The 18626-nt window shown below is 44.5% G+C and overlaps 1 protein-coding gene across 1 annotated transcript in view; it reads left to right on the top strand.

Annotated features, from left to right (window-relative positions):
* Positions 1–17788, top strand: part of UPB1 (beta-ureidopropionase 1) — a 33762-nt gene extending 15974 nt beyond the window's left edge. Inside the window, exons 6-10 of the mRNA XM_088477967.1 lie at positions 1484–1653; positions 4342–4423; positions 5826–5868; positions 8542–8696; positions 17499–17788. Coding sequence (XP_088334093.1) covers positions 1484–1653; positions 4342–4423; positions 5826–5868; positions 8542–8696; positions 17499–17582 — 534 coding nt within the window. The 3' untranslated portion in view covers positions 17583–17788. The remainder of the gene's footprint in view (positions 1–1483; positions 1654–4341; positions 4424–5825; positions 5869–8541; positions 8697–17498) is intronic.
* Positions 17789–18626: the final 838 nt, after the last annotated feature.

Raw genomic sequence — 18626 nt, 5'->3', positions numbered from 1 at the left:
CAGTTGATTGGACATGATTTTGAAAGGCATACACCTGTCTATATAAGGTCCCACACTTGACAGTGCATGTCAGAGCACAAACCAAGCATGAAGTCCAAGGAATTGTCTGTAGACCTCCGAGACAGGATTGTCTCGAGGCACAAATCTGGGGAAGGGTACAGAAAAATATCTGCTGCTTTGAAGGTCCCAATGAGCACAGTGGCCTCCATCATCATTAAATGGAAGAAGTTCGGAACCACCAGGACTCTTCCTAGAGTTGGCCGGCCGTCTAAACTGGGCGATCAGGGGAGAGAGGGCTCTAGTTAGGGAGGTGACCAAGAACCCCATGGTCACTCTGTCAGAGCTACAACATTCCTTTGTGGAGAGAGGAGAACCTTCCAGAAGGACAACCATCTCTGCAGCAATCCACAAATCAGGCCTGTATGGTAGAGTGGCCAGACGGAAGCCACTCCTTAGTAAAAAGCACATGGCAGCCCACCTGGAGTTTGCCAAAATGCACCTGAAGAACCATGAGAGACAAAGATTGAACTCTTTGGCGTGAATGCCAGGCGTTATGTTTGGAAGAAACCAGGCACCGCTCATCACCAGGCCAATATCATCCCTACAGTGAAGCATGGTGGTGGCAGCATCATGCTGTGGGGATGTTTTTCAGCAGCAGGAACTGGGAGACTAGTCAGGATAGCGGGAAAGATGAATGCAGCAATGTACAGAGACATCCTGGATGAAAACCTGCTCCAGAGCGCTCTTTACCTCAGACTGGGGCGACGGTTCATCTTCCAGCAGGACAACGTCCCTAAGAACACAGCCAAGATATCAAAGGAGTGGCTTCAGGACAACTCTGTGAATGTCCTTGAGTGGCCCATCCAGAGCCCAGACTTGAATCCAATTGAACATCTCTGTAGAGATCTGAAAATGGCTGTGCACTTACGCTTCCCATCCAACCTGATGGAGCTTGAGAGATGCTGCAAAGAGGAATGGGCAAAACTGCCCAAGGATAGGTGTGCCAAGCTTGTGGCATCATATTCAAAAAGACTTGAGGCTGTAATTGCTGCCAAAGGTGCATCAACAAAGTATTGAGCAAAGGCTGTGAAAACTTATGTACATGTGACTTTTTTTTTTTTTTTTTTTAATTAAATTTGCAAAAATCGCAAAAAAAACTTTTTATATGTTGTCATTATGGGGTATTGTGTCTAGAATTTTGATGACAAAATTGAATTTATTCCATTTTGGAATAAGGCTGTAACATAACAAAATGTGGAAAATGTGAAGTGAATATTTTCCAGATGTACGGTATGTCATGTTCAGTGAGATAATAAAGAGTAATGAGGAAGTCAGTTAAACAATAAAATATGAAGTGCAATGATACACTGCTTCCTTTTTCAGTAATCTCTCTCACAATTTTTTTTCATTGCATGGGTATTAGATCACTGAATTCTATTAACTTGTTTGAGAATGCTCCATGTTATTTGTTTGTGTGTTCCAGTCCAGTTATTACATGGAGGGGAACACAGGACACCGAGTGTTCCAGACAGCATATGGAAGGATTGCTGTCAACATCTGCTATGGCCGACACCACCCCCTTAACTGGTTCATGTACAGCATGAATGGAGCACAGATTATTTTCAACCCTTCTGCCACTATTGGAGAGCTTAGGTAATGAAGCTGTACTACAAGAAAATTATTTATGCAGTTTAGAAAATGAAAGCTGTGCCCGATAACTCCTAATCATGCACTAAATACTGTAAAGTTAATCCTACGCTCTCTTAAGGTGCCCATCCACTAGACGATTAAGTTGAGCGATTAATGATCGTTCAATCGTTCATAAATCGTTTGCAGAAATGTCTAAAGTGACCAGCGATGTGCGTGCCCGCTGGTTGTTTAGACATCTATAATCGTGCTAACATGATAACGTCAGGTTGACCATGTTTGCAGATGATTGATGAGCCTGCACTGAATGACTGCTTATTCAATGCAGGCTCATCACAGACTGACAAACGACTGCACAATTACAATGTCGTAATCGTGCAGTCGTTTTCATGTCTGCTAGTGGATGGGCCCCTTTACTGTGCTATAATAATTAAGATAGAATGAGACTAAAGGTTTTTTTTTTTATTTACAAACAAGTGGATTTTCATAGGCACATTGGAATAAAGCACTCTGCCATGATCAGCACACAATCACATAGTAGAAATACTAAGATAATTGTATCATATACACTCAGGTGTAAGATCCCTAACTCCCACTCAGCACCTCCTCCTCGTAGGACAATTACTGCACACCTCATTCTCTCACACTGACACAGTTATTTTGAAAGAAAAACATATGTATGCTGTTATGTGTGTTGTAACTACCAGAAAAACACGTATCAGTTTTCAACGTTTCTATAAAGAGGCACTAAAGATAGTATAGTAAACAAAGGCACACTTATACCCCTTTTACACTTGCAGCAATAACCCGAGTTATTGCACGTGAATGCTTAGCAACACGGGTTACTGTGCAGTGTGAAAAGGCCAGGTTAAAATTAGCCGGGTCGAGCAACCCGGCATTTCAACCCTGGTTACGAGCTCGTCATGCAGTGTGAACGGGTAGCCCAGGTCGATGCAACCCGAGTCCCATTCACTGCCTAGGAAGAGCCGGACATGAGATCATCTCCAAGCGCCGGCTCATCACGTGATGCCGATGACATCAACCCGGCATTAGTGCCAGGTCCGGCTGTCTGTTTGTAAGGGGTCTCAGCTAGGTCGCACACGGGATGGGCACGTGAACAAAATCCCGGGTGTGACCTGGCGCACACACATGTAAAAGAGGTAATAATCAGTGCTAAAATTAAATGTAGCTATCTGCCTATTAGAGTAACATTGTATAGTATTTTGTATATAAGCCTCTCTACCTGCCAAGCAAACAGGAACACCTTAAAGATCACTGCAATAAGCACTTTTATATATTCTGCGGTTATAATTTTTATCTTCTATGTTCAGGTGTGTACTTATCCTCTTTTGTACTTTAGATGCAAATATATATCTCACTAATTAACCTACCGCCATAGGCCTTCTTCTTTTATTATATTTGTACGTGCTTTTTTTTCAGAATTCTCCAAATTACAGGAAAACCATATTGAAAAAAAACCCAAGTGCCATAATGACTGCACAATATATACCAATTACACAGAATAAGGGTCAAATAGCTATTTATTAACATAATTTGATCATTTAAAAAAATGTTTGTTTGGCTGTCTGGTTATGCATTCAGACACCCCTGCACCGATTGGGATGAAACCAACGTGAGGTGGTCCAGTTGGATCCTGGCCAGATTTTAGGGGGTTAGGGTCCCGGTCGGACCTCCCGTTGGTGTACGCTGGGTATAACTTTGACCAGGGGAGCCTGTTCTGGGTCTTCCACGGGATGGATTTAGATGAAAACTTCACAGTGGGGTGGCAGTTAGTCTGGGATGCCTAACTTAATAACTTGAAGATTTAAATCAGGCAACGCCGGGTACTTCATTCACTGAAAAATATTTTTTTGTGTCTATTTAAAACAGTAATGTTCTATTTCTTGCACAGTCTTACAAGAACAGCAGCCAGCAGCACCATGACAGCTGGCTGGGAGGGGCAGAGGGCAGGGGAGGTGATGCTGCTGCAGTGCAGTCAGCAACCCAGGCTGTTGGGTGTCCATTGCAATCGGGCTCCCGAAGTGACTGCAGCTGGGAGAGAAGGGAAGTTCAGCTCCCTAAACTCGGGCTGCAAATAGACTGTCTTCATGCAGCCTGTGTGCTATCCTTTTAGGATCGCCCCGGCAGGCAGGAGGGGGCAGAAGAGAGGTTGCTGTGGCAAACGAGGGGCCAGCTGGGTGGACTGAGCCTGGCAGTTGCTGGAAGATTTGCCACCAGCAGCTGCTGGCAAGCTCCTTAGACACGGTCACATCAGATACGAGTGTGTCAGGGAAAGCTCAGTCTGGCGTGGTTGCATCTAATGCACCAGGAAAGTGGTTCAAATGTGTCGGTCAGGAATGAATACACCTGTGCTCCAGCAAGGAGATATGGAAAACCATCACTGTTAGTGTGTCCTTAGGACATGATTTGAGAAATGCTAGTCTAGAGTTTGAAAAGACTGGCTATATAAGCTTGGTTATTAGAGCTAAGGGTAGGTGACATTCCATCCTCATATTAATAATGAAGGGCAGTGCTGTTTGCTTTTTGGACAGCTACAACCACTGTTATGCTTTGACCCCCCACCCCCACCCCCTTCGAAAGGTTCTACTGCCAATATTCTAATATAAGAGGTTCAGTGACCATCTACAGTTGTCTAATAGAGAGACAGTTATATGCTCTCAAATCTCTTTGCAGCGAGTGCCTATGGCCTATAGAAGCAAGAAACGCTGCTATTGCCAACCACTGTTTCACCTGTGCAATCAATCGTGTGGGAACTGTGAGTATGAAACATGAGCATCTGTCTCTGCTTTTCTTGTATTATTACAGATGTGTCCATATATACACCTAGCCGCAATACACTATGCTGCGCGATATACCTGCTGTGAGTAAACCGCCAGGTCTGCTTGCGTCGTGCATCTTTTTCGCCTGAAAATGCACATGTCACAATGTGACTAAATCATATTAGGAGACTACACTGATTAATTTGATATGTGACACTTGTATATCTGTGTGCGACTGAGGCCCGTATTCAATTAGAGCCGAAAGGCCGCGATCGGCTAAAAAATTTTTGGCGATGCGCGGTTTTTGACACTATCAAGGCGTTCTCGCATGTGCGAAAACTCCATAGGCTAAAACAAGCAAAAAAGTTTCTCCACCCAAAGGCAGGAGAAAAGAAGTGCAAAATCCCTATTTTATGCTAAAAAAGTGGGGACCCTTTGGATACCTCCCCCCTTAATGACTATTAAAGCAAAAAAACGTAAAAAAAAAAAAAAAAAAGAAATACCCCCTAAAAATGTCATGTCATTTTTGGGGCGAAAAAGTTATGGAAAATGTGTCTAAAGTACTGGTACAGGTATTTTTGGGAGCTGTATGGATGGGACAGGTGTTTTTTAGGATTGCAGGGGGCTGCAGCAGCTGTTTTTTATATATTTTTTTAATATGCACTTTTTTTTAACTCCAAAATATAGTAGTACCCATTTAAATGTGCCCCCAATTTAACTACAGCAATTATTTTTCACCAAAGAAATTGCTTTATATAATTTTTTCACACAAATGCAAAAGTGCATATAACAGCCATTTGACTCAATTTAGGAACCCAAAATACTATTATTACAGCTATTAATACACTTCTATATTGATTACCAGGGTCACTTACGCTTTTTTTGGGGTACAGACTGGTTTCCCCCAAAAAAGCTGTCCTTTTCGCTAGTTTCGCCATTCACACGTCCGCATTTTACGCCTGTTGAATAGGGCGAAAAGCTGGAGCGTGCATTGTGAAAGTACGTGGTAACTTCGCCTCAAAACAGGCGAATGAGGTGAAAATATTGCACTTATCGCCGATCTCGGCTTTTCGTCGCTAATATAATACGGGCACAGATATACGGAACTTGGTATGGAAAGAGCTGTGGCCGCTGAATTTTAGTACTTTGTAAACAGATTCACACTCGGTCACACACAAATGTACAAGTGTTGCATATCAAATTAAACCGTGCGATTTCCTGATGCATCTTAGTCGCAAAAAAGACGCTCGGCACAAGCAGAGTGGCACAGAAGCTGGAGCGCAGAAGGGTGCTGTTTGGCGTGACTGCAGCGCCGATGTAAGAGGGCACATCTGTAGCTTAGTTTGTGTAGTAAAGAGTCCTATTCTTTATTTATTTCTCTTGGCTGTTTATTTTCAGGAACACTTTGAAAATGAATTCACATCAGGAGATGGCAAAAAAGGTGACAAAGTATAATTATTTAATCATATATTTAAAAATGTTTTTACTTTAATACAATTCAAATTGCTACCTGGAATAGTCCCAAATATATAAAGTATGTAAATATTGCAAAAGCACCACAAAAGAACAGATCTTAAGGAAATACCATTGTACATGCCAGACACATCCATGCCCACTACATTTTTAGAGCCTGCCAAGTTTACACTGCTAAGGAATCAAGACTGTGGTAGAAGTATGATGGGGGAAAAAAGTACCAAACTAGAGGTATTTTTGTATTTAAATGACCAGACCTATTTTCTTGTTTTTAAGACGCTGAATTAAATTTTGGGGAGTGGCCCATTATGGTGCTGCTAGGTTGGCACAGGTATCTGGAGCTATGCTGACTGCAGTGCATCCCACTGCTGCTGGAGGGTGCGTGGTGGAGTATACATAGAGCAAACACAACGATCGAGGTGGTCCCACAGATGCTCAATTGAGTTCAAGTCCGGGGTATTAGGGGGCCATGGAAGTACTTGGAAGTCTTGGTTGTTGGACATTTCTAGCCGTGTGACATTGTCTTGCTGGAAGATCCCATCCGCATCAGGGAAGACAATCGGCATGTATGGGTGTATATACTCTGCAAGGATGGATTCAAAACTATATCGGTTGAGGGTGCCTTCCACATGGATGAGTGGGCCCAGAGAATGCAATGAAAGCATTCCCCAGACCATAATGCTGCCACCACCAGCTTGTGTTCTTCCAGCAATGGTTGCAGGGTGTTTATTCTCCGATGTTTCTCGCCTGACACGCCATCGTCCATCCGTTCGATGAAGCAGAAAACGTGACTCATCAGAGAAGGCAACCCTTCGCCAGTCAGCGGAGGTCTAAGTCTGATACAGTCAGGAAAATTGAAGCCTTTTTCCACCGATGTACCTTCGTTAGCATAGGTGCAGTGACCATCCATTTGCTTCGGAGCCCCATATTCAGCAAGGTTTGCTGAATTGTCATTTTAGACACACGTCTAGTGGCCCCCAGGTTCATTTTGATGGTTTGCTGCTCCACAGTAGTGTGTCGGTCGGCCCTCAAGCACCTTTGCAGCTGACATTCACCTCTCACATCAATGGCACGTGGTGCTCCAGTTTCCACGTCTGTTGTTCACAATGGTGCCATTTGTCCAGTCACAATACACCTTCACTACAGCAGCACGCAAACAGTTCACAAACTGCGCTGTTTCAGAAATACTGCCACCCTTGGCCTGAAAGCCAATAATCATCCTCTTTGCAACTCAGATAAATCGCCTCTTTTACCCATGACAGCAACAAGTGAAATGTGTGCAGACGGCCCATAGCACACCTTATATACCCACCAAGCCAGCGCAATGCACGTGACTTACTTCATGGGCTACACGGTGCCGTCATGAAATGTAGGAGGTGGTCATAGTAATGTGACTCGTGCGTGCGTGTGTGTGTATAATATGAGAGCGAGAGAGAGCGCTTAAGTAACTTTACAGTTTATACTGGAGAATTAAGAAAAGGCCGTTATGGATAAACAATTCTAAATACTACTATTGAAGTATAAAAACATTCACATAAAAACCTAGTAGTTATTGTGGACAAAAACACTTATAAAAACATAATACAATTTATTACAGTACCAATACAATTTTAGACGGTGCTGATTAGGTTTACAGGGTTCCACATTTGAACATGGACGATTCACCCTTTAAAGCATGTATTCGTAAGGATGTAGTCACCAAATTGGGATCAAAAACAGTTATCCTACGCGTTTCATCTCCTTGGAGACTTCTTCAGGGGTTAATCTCTGTGCCTTCACATAAAAGAATACATATTGTAAGTTCCAAATGGTATCAGAAATGCTGGAACGATGGATATTCTTAGGAAACACTTGGTTCTCAGCAAAAGGTGGCAGATTTCACACCTCAGATATTCAAAAAAAATTTAATTCTGTATGTACTGTACGAGATCAGTACTGGGTAGTTGAATTCCACTCAGGTAAGCCAAGCAGCACATTCACCTTCTTTCCTTATGGATTCATAAAGCGAGGCAACAGTAAGAAAAATAATCCACCATTTCACAAGGGAAATACTTCATTAATTTGGTCTAAATTTAAATAATTTTTTTTCCTAAGTAGAGGGATACCAAATAATGTGTTATTATTAAGTTTTTAAACCAATAGTGACTTCATTCCCACACAGTTTGCATTTTCCAGGTCACCCAGTAGGTGCACAGGTGTAGTCATTACTTGCTGACACATTTCAAAAGATCCACAGGTGGAGCTAATTATTTCACTTGTGATTCTGTGCAGAGACTGGGAAAACATGCACTGTTTGGGGTCCTGAGGACAGTGTATAACAGAATCATTAGTGCAGACCCTCCAACATGACCCCTTCCATCCGGTACAAATTGCTCTGCTCTTGGACTTCCTTCTTAATTGATGATTGCAGAAACCTGTGTTGAAACGACTCATCAATTAACTAGTTCAACACAGGTGTCTGCAATCATTAATTAGGTGGGAAGTCCAGGAGCAGAGCAATTTGTACAGTGTGGAAGGGGTCATGTTGGAGGGTAGGTTAGTAGCAAGCTATACCTTGATATGAGTAATACATCCTGGTATAAATTTTTATATATGTCCCTAATGCAGGAATATTGTTTTGTTTTCTTTTTTCCATCTACAGCCCATCACGACTTAGGCCATTTTTATGGGTCTAGTTATGTTGCAGCTCCTGATGGGAGTCGTTCCCCTGGGTTAAGCAGGATTAGCGATGGGCTTCTCATTGCAGAGCTGGACCTTAATCTGTGCCAACAGACCAATGACAAATGGAACTTCAAGGTATGTGATTTACCTTTACTGATTCCCTATATATGTGTTTCTGTTTACAATGGAATGTGCCTGCTGCCCTGCTCTGTAACATATAAACGTGCATAACTTCAATGTGGTAGTATAAGGGAAATTTGTTATAATACTTACTGGAATTGTCCTAGTAGTCCCCATGGCAGCATATGAATGGATTGTCTCTGCCCCCAACTTTGATAAGACATATTCCACTCACTATTCCCAGCAGAAGAGAATAAAACCAGCAATTCCTTCTGCTAAGTAATTCTGTTTACTTAGCTGATTTGGTGGAACATCTCTCAGAGACCACTCCTTATGGGAAGCAAGCTTGATGAAGCTTAACTCATTTGTATCTGGTAGTCGTTTTATAGAGTGTGCTTTGCTTGTACTGAGGTGTTGTTTTTTTTTCTAAACTACTGGACTATGTTGGGTTAAGATAAGAAAGCTACATATTAACCACTCGCCTGGCATGGTCATTTTTTTCTGACCACACCAGGCAGTGCTTTATCTGATCTGGTCGCAATATTTCAACCGGTCAGATAAACAGCAGTGGCGTCTCTCCCTACGGTGTCACCTGGTGCAGGGAAGGACGTTTTGAGCGCGGCGTAGGCCCCAACCCCCGAAAAGGGGGCGTGGCCTCGTACAAAGGGGCGTGGCCTCGCGGCCCCATCCCGATGTCCCGTACTTAATATTACTGGGGGGGGGCGGTGCAGGAGGTGCTGACTGCTTGTGTTGCAGTGCCGGCTCCCTCGCAGTGTCAGGAGCCGGGTGCTGCACTTAATACTACAGTGCAGCACCCTGCTCCTGTCACTGTGGGGGAGTGTCAGTCTGCACCTTGGTGTCACCCCTCGGTGGGTGACACCCGGGTGCGGCCCGCACCCCTCTAGTGACGCCACTGATAAACAGTGTGGGCGGCTGTAGGAAGAGAATCTTCCCTCAGCTGCTGCTCTCAGAGGGACCTTCCAGTCCCTCTACTTCCCTGCACCCTCTCCCTAGTGTCTCCCGTACTGCCACTGCTGATCGGTCAGCACAGCAGGATCCCCCACCCAGCGACAGCAGAGATTAGCATCCGCTGGGAAAAAGTAAATTAACGCCCCCCTACCAACTAAAGTGTACCTGGTGCCTGAAGCTGCTGTCAAAATGAAAGTCTCGATGTTCCGATGGTGGTAATCCGGTGTTCGGGAAAAAAAATGTATTTATTTATTTATTTTTACAAATATTAAAAAAATATATAATTTTTTTTTTCAATGAAATAATTTTGGATAAGTTTTTAAATAGATGTTCTTCACTTAATTCACTATAAAAAAAAGACAATTTCTGAGCGGTTTTTAGAAAAATTTTTTTGTCAGTTAAGTGGTTAGACACTACACTATGGCAAATATAGGGGCAAATTATACATTATAAAAATAACAATATAGTTATTAAGAAGGTGTTACATCTTGATTTATTTCACTAATAATAAAGGGATGTATTTAAGATAAGGCTCACTGTTTTATTAAACTATAGAATGCAATAAAGGAGGAATAACTATAAGGTGTCAAATTGTAATTATCCAAAAGAGCACCTAAAATAAATGTAATGAATAAAACATACATAACAATACACAGGGCCGGAACTAGGATATCTGTCACGCGGTGCAAGGCAGCAATTTTGCGCCCCCTCCCTTCTTGTACCTGAAGTTTGTCCTTGCGCGTCCATGCGGACGGCTGGCATAAACTCCCTGTCAATGAGCATAAACCCCCCTGGCCAGTAAGGACCTCTAGCATTTGTCTCCTTTTTGGCGGCGGCCATTTTTGGATGGCCTTTTTCTGAGTCTGGAGCCCCCAAGCCACCTTGAGTCAGCTTTTTTCACCCCCTGCAATCTGGCACCCGGTGCACGTGCACCTCTAGCCCCCCCCTAGTTACGGCCCTGACAATACAAGATCACAAAGTAAAATGATAATAAATATAAATTCAAGCTGTTCTAGAGCTCATCACCTGAAATAGTCACAATTCCGTAGAGCTATCTCTGCAGTAGGTGTCCCGATAATTGATATAATCCAGTTTTAAATTTGTACAATTAAAATCCTTCGAGGACCAAAATTAAATAAATGATGCAAAGGTCCATAATATGGATATCTGTATAAAACCTAGATTGGCTATATAAAATCAGTCCTCAGGGATCTGCAATCCCCTGGGGACAAAGAAATTATTTTATATATCTCCTTCATCAAGGCTGGGGGACATTGGACCATGGGATTGTAGATAGGGACTGCAGGAGCTGGCACTTACTAAAAAACAAACTATACTGTAGCTTTAAACCCTAAGCTCCTCCCCTTTACAACCCCAGCATGTCAATGTACTTTAAGTGTCTGCAGAGTTGGGCACGTTTTGGTGGGGGCAGCTCTGCAACCCTTTTATAGCTAGATTTACTTTCTTCTATTGTAAGGTTTTCTTTCTAGTAAAGTGCCTTTGCGTTGCTTTTGGCAGCGCACAGTGGGAGTGCAGGGGCTGTAGGGAGCTGATTCATCTTGTCGTGGGACAGGGTGTGCTGACGGTGGTAACCCCTCTTTCGCACTCCGGTCTCATCCAAGATGGCCTGGATCCAGGGACAGGGCTCACTCTCACCCTTTTAGAGTAGAGAGACAGCGGGGGGTGGAGCCTATAAACGCTGGTCTCCCCCTGCATAACTGCAGCCACTGGTACAGCCAGGTTTACTTCATAGAACACTGGATCAGCCATCCACACTACTCTGATCTGACTCTGTGAGCTGGGACCACACACAGGCTCTTAAGCTCCTCTCTTCTACAGCTGTTAGTCTATCCAGGAAGGCTAAGTATCTGTTTTTATTATTGCTTTTGTTTTTTGGGGGGAATTGTACAGTTCCTCTGTAATCTGATTCAATTTGGCTGATAGTTTTGTTTCACTTACATCTGCTGCAAATAGCTGGGGACTATGACAGACACACAGAAAACCATCAAAGCAAAAGCGCTACTATGGCGTTATTTTTTACTTGTCCTCAGTGTAATATAGTACTTTGTGGACATTTGGACTCTGGGGCATTGTGCGCGGACTGTCAGAGGAGGCCTGGTGACGCACAGTTGTCAGAAGGTGCTGCATCTGCCCTGGCAGAGCTGGCTTCAGCAAAGGCTCTGTGTCAGTCAGTCTCCGTCTTCGTGAAGCTTGTGGCGCTTCAGTGGGAGGAACAGGTAAGGGCGGCTGCTGCACCTGTTTCTTCACTACCGTGTACCGGTTCCGCCTGCTCCTGGCGGTGCGGTTCCCCACCCGGGGTCTGATCTGCTCTGGCTTCGTACCATGGAGCGTACAGCGTTGATTTTTGAGGTTTCCTCTGATCTGGAATAATTCTTTGAAGATCCTCTGCTGCATCTTCCTTCTTCCAGGGGTCCGTTAGAAGTTTTGGATTCGGAGGAGGACAAATTTCTGGATGATGTCGTCCTCCCGAAGGGTGGGGATCTAGAGTCTTCCTCAGGCCACAGTGTGGAAGATCTCATTACTGTGGTACGGCAGTCTCTAGACTGCTTGGATCTCTAACGGAAGCAGGGGGGGGGTTCGTTCAAGCGTCGGCACAAGAGGATTGTTACTTTCCCTCCTTCGGATCTGTCTGATCTCGTTAAGGAGGCCTGGAGGGTACTGGATAAGAAATTCTCCATCTCTGGCAAGTTTGCGTCCCTTTATCCTCTTATGGCAGATCAAGTGACCAAATGGGAACAACCTCCTAAGGTTGATGTGGCGGTGTTGCGTTTAGCTAGGCACACTGCTCTTCCTGTTCAAGGCTCGGCGTCCTTTAAGGATCTGCTAGGTAAGAAATTGGAAGGTTGTCTTAAGCCAATTTTTATTGGCTCAGGGGTAGTTATTCGGAATTTTGCTGGCCTTGGCGTGGGTAGCTCGTGCCATGGTCTTCAGAGTGATTTGTGCAGGGGTACATTACTGGAGTTGGCGGATTAGCTTCGAGGTGCAGCTAAATGTGTGGGTGAGGCCAAGTGTCTTGGCTCTGAGGGCGCTTTGGCTCCGTGCTTAGGATGCAGCCGCCGAATCCAAGCATTCATTGGGATCCCATTCCTTTTGGTGGGGGGTGTTCTTTTCGGGCCCAAATTAGATGCCATTATTGCCTAAGCTATCGGGGTGGGGGGGGAAAGCACTTTTCTTCTGGTGGCTGCCCTGAAACAGAGGGGTCCGTGTTTTTGTTTTTTTTCTCTTCCTTTTGAGGTGGAACATTCACTAGAGGTCAGTCTGCGCGAGGCCGCTTTTTCACCAGCAGGGGTTTGGATCCTGGGGCAGATTTTCTGGTGCCAATAGGTGCTCAGGAGCCATTGGCATCAGAAAATCTGGTGCCAATGGAGATGCCTAGCGCCTGACAGGGTCTCTCTCCATCCAGTCGGGGGAATACTTGCACCAGGTCAGGGACCAGTGGGTGGAGTTGTACTAGGACACCTGGGTGCTTGACATCGCTTCCGGAGGTTACTTCATTGACCTCCAGGGTCCACCTCCACAGCATTTTTTTTCGCCACCACTCTTCTTCAGAGAAGAGAGTGGCTTTGGACCAACCTGTCCCTTCTCTTGGAAGGGGTTATTGCTCCGGCGCTGGAACGGAAACTGGGGTTCTACTCCAACTTTTTCCTTGTACAGAAACCGAATGGCTCCGTCAGGCCGATCCTGAATCTGCGAGCCTTGTACACCAGACTGTTGGTGGATCATTTTCGGATGGAATCTCTCAGATCAGTGATACACGGCATGGAGGCAGACAAGATTTTGGCCTCTCTAGACATAAGGGACGCATATCTTCACGTTCCCATTTGGGCAGGTCGGTTTACAGTCAGCTCAGTTCAATATCAATTCCAGGCCCTACCGTTCGGTTTGGCCACGATTCTGCTCGTCTTACCTTTTCTAGACTATCTGCTTATGAAGGCTGAGTTGGCTTCCCAGTTGCAGGTACATCTGGCCTGCACGTTACATGCACTTCAGGATCATGGCTGGATCCTGAACTTTGAGAAGTCACACATGATACCTTGCCAGCACCTGCTATTCTTGGGGGTGGTCTTTGATACCTCTCTACAGCGAGTTTACCTACCAGTGTCCAAAGCCTTGTCCGTCAATCTTGCTGCGCATGAAGTTGCTGGGTATGATGGTCTCTACCTTTGAGACCATTCAGTATGGCAGGTTCCACTGGAATTCCATTGGGAGATCCTTCAGAAATTCCAGTAGGAGAGCCTCCAGAATTGGACGTGATGCACAGAGTCTCAGCTCCTCGTTCTGTGCCAGCACTCGTCAGGCCCTGCATCGGTGGCTGGTATCCGATTATCTGCTCCAATGACTGTCCTTGGTCTCCCCAAATTGGGTCATTGTGACCACGGACACAAGTCTCCTCGGTTGGGGTGCCATGACGTTACAGCTGGGACTACAGGGTCTTTGATTGGTTGTAGTCAGATGGCATTACCAATGTGCTACAGCTCTGAGCCATCCTTCTAGTTGTCTTGGGGGCCCAATCCATTCCGGCCGGACGACCAGTGCACATTCATTCGGATAACGGTGCAGGGTTCATACTTCCAGGTTTCGCCTTCCTTAGTTCTTGGCCTTCTTCAGGGAGGTTTGGAGGCCTGTTTACAACTTCACTCCTTGAAAGTGCAAGTTTTGACTATGTCTATTTATTTGAAGCGGCGTCTGGCCCTTCTCCAGAAGTTCTGACCTTTTAACAGGGTATGTTGCGGGTTCAACCACTGTTTTAGCTGCCAGTAGCTCCATGGAACCTTAACCTGGTCCTCCCGCCTCACAAACAGATACCCTTTGAATTTGATGGACCTTAAGTTTTACTTGGAAACTGGTTTTCCTTATGGCCATTGCCTCAGCTCGGCGTGTTTCCAAGTTGGGTGCTTTGTCTTGCAACAGGTTCACCGGGTTACTGCTTTTCCTTACCGGGCACTTTTAAATTTGTACTGACATGCTGGGGATGCAGAGAGAAGGATCTTAGGGTTTAAAGCTACAGTTTAGTTTTTTTTGAGTGCCAGCTCCTGCAGCCCCAACCTACAACCCCATGGTCCAGTGTCCCCCAGCCTGATTCAGAGAAAAGGATTCAACGGTAAGTTATCAAAAATCCCATTGTCCTTTTATGTAAGTCAAAATATGTCCAGAATGGATAAGTTGTATTGAAAGCTGTCTAAAGCTGATGCTCACCTAGAATGGCAGTTCAATTACCGGCTCCAATAGGACTAGTGACCCTGCCACTTGTGATGTTCTTAATGAGTCAAAGGACATCTAACCGCGGGACAGCCCGTATATGAGAAGGCATCTTCGGCTGGGGCAGCAAAAATACTGTGAGTAGCTGTTAATACCGCTGACCGGTATTAACAGCTACTATTCAAGTTCTGTTGTTGCAAGCTGAGCCCCTGGAAGCTAAGCTTGGAGGTCCAGATGTTTACCTGTCTACAGACTGCCACTGTGTGTTCACCTCTGTGGATGCCAGATATCAACAAAGAGTAGCTGTTAATACCGCTGTACAACCTAACAGTATTTTTGCTGTCCCCACTGAAGACGCAGTCTCATATACGGGCTGTCCTGCGGTAAGCTGTCCTTTCATTCATAAAGAACATCACAAGTGACAAGCTCGCTAGCCCTATGGCAGCTGGTTAGGAGCAGCAGGCGAGGCAGGAATAAATAAGACACAAGTCCGGCGGTTCAAATCCCGACAGCGGCAGGCTGACACGGCTGAAAATACCGATCGTCCCCATGTAAGTATGAATTAACCTAACCGCCCTAACCCTCCTTAGGGGTGCCTAACCCTAACCTTCCCCCCAGTGCCTAACTCTAATCCTCCTAAGTGTCTAAACCTAACCCCCTCTTCTAAACCCAAGTCCCCCGAGGTGGTGCCTAACCCTAACCTCCCGGGGGGTGCCTAACTAAGTCCCCCCGGGAGCACTAAACAGCAGGTGATGATGGGAGAGACATCATGACGCTGACATCTCTCCCATAGTGCAGGAGAAGAGCCGGGACTCGGAGCGGGGATTCAGGTAAGTTTTTTTTTGTGTGTGTGTATAAGGGGCACTGGCACTGCATAGGGGGCCCTGCTACAGGAGTCACTATAGGGGGGGGCGCCACTAGCGGCAATGCATAGAAGGGACTATTGGAGGGGGCTATTACTGGGGGCACTGTATAGGGGGGGCACTGCATAGGGGGGGGGACCATTACATAAGGGGTACTACTACAGTGGGCATTGCAAGAGGGGCATTACGGTGAATAGAAAGGAACATTTTTTTTTTCTAGGATGACAAGAAAGGTGGTATATAGGTGCCCCCACAAGTTTGTTGCCCAGGGGCCACCACAGACCTTAATCTGGCCCTGTAAGCAAGTAAACCACATTATAGGGTAAAAAGCAATAAAGTTTGGCACCAACATTTACAGGGAGGTACTAATTTTGTGTGTGTGTGTTTAATATATATAATTAATTTTACTGGAGGTCTCACTTTTGTTGTTCTTATAAACTAGTAAGCAAGGGTCCCGAAGTCTACTGAACATTAGGACCCATAAAGCCTTTGTCAACTTCAGTTTGGAAAATATTCAATAAATGATTGGAGATAAGGATGAAAAAGGTCAAATCTAGATTATACAAAGGAAAAACTATAAAGTTTCTTGGACTTTTTCCTAGCCTTCAATAAAAGTATCAAATACACCACTGAATAGCCCTAAATTTAAATGTTAGGTAATTAATTTGAGTCCTTAGATGATTGTGGAGGTGCTTCTATCTTTATCTACCACAGCAGAAGAGATCATGGTCTGTCCAGCAAAAATGTAATTGTTGGGATAGCTTCTACCCTCATCTTTTTAATTTTCTAGAGGCCATTGATAATTAAGAGGAATAGAAGAGAATACATAAATCAATAAAACTCCATTTCAGGAATAAGCCATCTGTTCTATCTGTTTTCACACACCAGAACCAAATGACTGTAACCATTGTGCCCTCCTTCTGTCAATGATATTTATTACAGGACAAAACAAGCCTGCCTCCTTGCATTTTCCTACCTTTCCAGCCCCTTTGCACCTTCCTCATGTCTTGAGGGGCAAAGTCTAGATCTTCCATCCATGACCCTTCTGATTCAATCAAGTAACTTTTTTTTTTTTAAACAAAACTATACTTGTACCCCTTTCACACATAGCCCGACATAGGTCTAGACTATATGAAAGGGGACAACCTGGGTCTGTGACCTTGCACGGTCGCAGGGTTATTCCTGGATCGTCTGTAGTGTGAATGGCATAACCCGGGTCACAATGAGAAGGTCATGCCTAAAAGGCTCCGATTGACCAGCTCAGTGGCACTTGCATGATCTCCAAGCGTCCACTGCCTGACGGACGACCCGGGAATAACCTGGGCTATCACCTGTGTGTGAATGGGGGAAAGTACAGAAAAACCCGACTTCAGCCCAGGCTCAGTTTCCCAGGTTAAAAGCTAGGGTTTATGTGTGAAAGGGGTATTAGATTAGGCATTACCTATCCAGGACTTTAAGCAAAGTGGTCTTCCATTCCTATGGCTTATGCAGTATTAACAACCAAAACTTCTAGGGCTTTCACAACAGAAGTAACCATTGCTTCAGACTGCCACAGCTGCAGCATAAATTAGCTCTGTCTGAGTTTATTTTCCAGTCATCGCATTGATAAAACCACTGCAGAATCGAACAGCAGTAGGGTTATTGTTTTGATATTTGGTGGCTAATGTGTTCCAGGGACAACAGTGGTCTCAAATTAGTATAACATTGCAATCTTTTTTCCCATGGCAACATTATAATTTTGAGTAATCTGTTTCCCTGTTTGCAGATGACAGGACGACATGAAATGTATGCTGCAGAGCTAACCCAAGCTGTGAGACCGGAATACCAACCTAATATTGTGCGAGAGTAACTGGATAATGGAGTAAAGTCAGACAAAGAATGTTACTACAACAATGTGACACGAGGGAGGACCCTTAGCGGTTCAACACATGTGTGGTAGATGTGTAGCCAGCTACACATGTCAGTGATTTTTACACACCCAATTCTTGCAATACAATTGTTAATATATCTAACAATCAATTAAATATTTAAGCAATTTAAGAGTTTGCTAAATAATTCCAGTTAAGTGTCTATTCCTTTGCGTAGACCTAAGGTTTAAAAAAGTCATGTCTCTCGCTGTGTGCCAATATTTGGCATTATCAGTTTTATCATTGGTTCTCAACCCTAATCCTTCAGTACCACCAACAGGTAATGTTGAAGATTATTAATCACGCACTGAGGAGTTCATCTATTTTGCTGGGACAAATGATCCCACCTGTATCCCTAGCCAGAAAATCACAAAACATGACTTGTTAGTGGTACTTGAGGATAGTGGTTCAGAACCTATGCATTATATCACATAAGGCTCCCATACATCAGCGAAGTAGTGGACCAACTCAACGATCCCCAGATGTCTGCGCATCTGCAAAATCCAACATGTTGGATTTCCCCGGTTTTCCGATTCTGACCCAAATATGAGGAGGATCAGCAAACTGAGGTTTTTTTAACATGAAAGAATTTCAATGATTCCTTGGCAATCAGTGAAACAGCAGCCTGATGTATGGGACTATTTACTACAATTGCACAATTAATAAGCCAGTAACTCCTTTTTTCTCATGCAAGTCTGTTAATGAGGTTGTGTAGACCATTATATCACAGACATAACCAGTTCTTTCTTGGTGCATTTCTTCAATATACATAGTCATAGAAGATTCATCTGGCATCCTTTTAGAATCGGGGCTAAATGTAATAGCCTGCAGGCCAGCGCTGCTGCGGGAATACATGCGGGAAGCATGTGGAAGACAGAGCCAAGCTGATTTGCCTTTAACATGGTTGCTGCTTTAAAAATACAGGCATACTCACATGTTTTCCCGCAGGGGCGCCAGCTCAGAGGCTATTACATTTAGCCCTTGGA

Source organism: Taudactylus pleione, unplaced genomic scaffold (assembly GCF_031769625.1).
Source record: "Taudactylus pleione unplaced genomic scaffold, aTauple2 ptg000205l, whole genome shotgun sequence".
Classification (NCBI taxonomy): Eukaryota; Metazoa; Chordata; class Amphibia; order Anura; family Myobatrachidae; genus Taudactylus; species Taudactylus pleione.
This window is presented reverse-complemented; position numbering and strand designations above follow the sequence as displayed.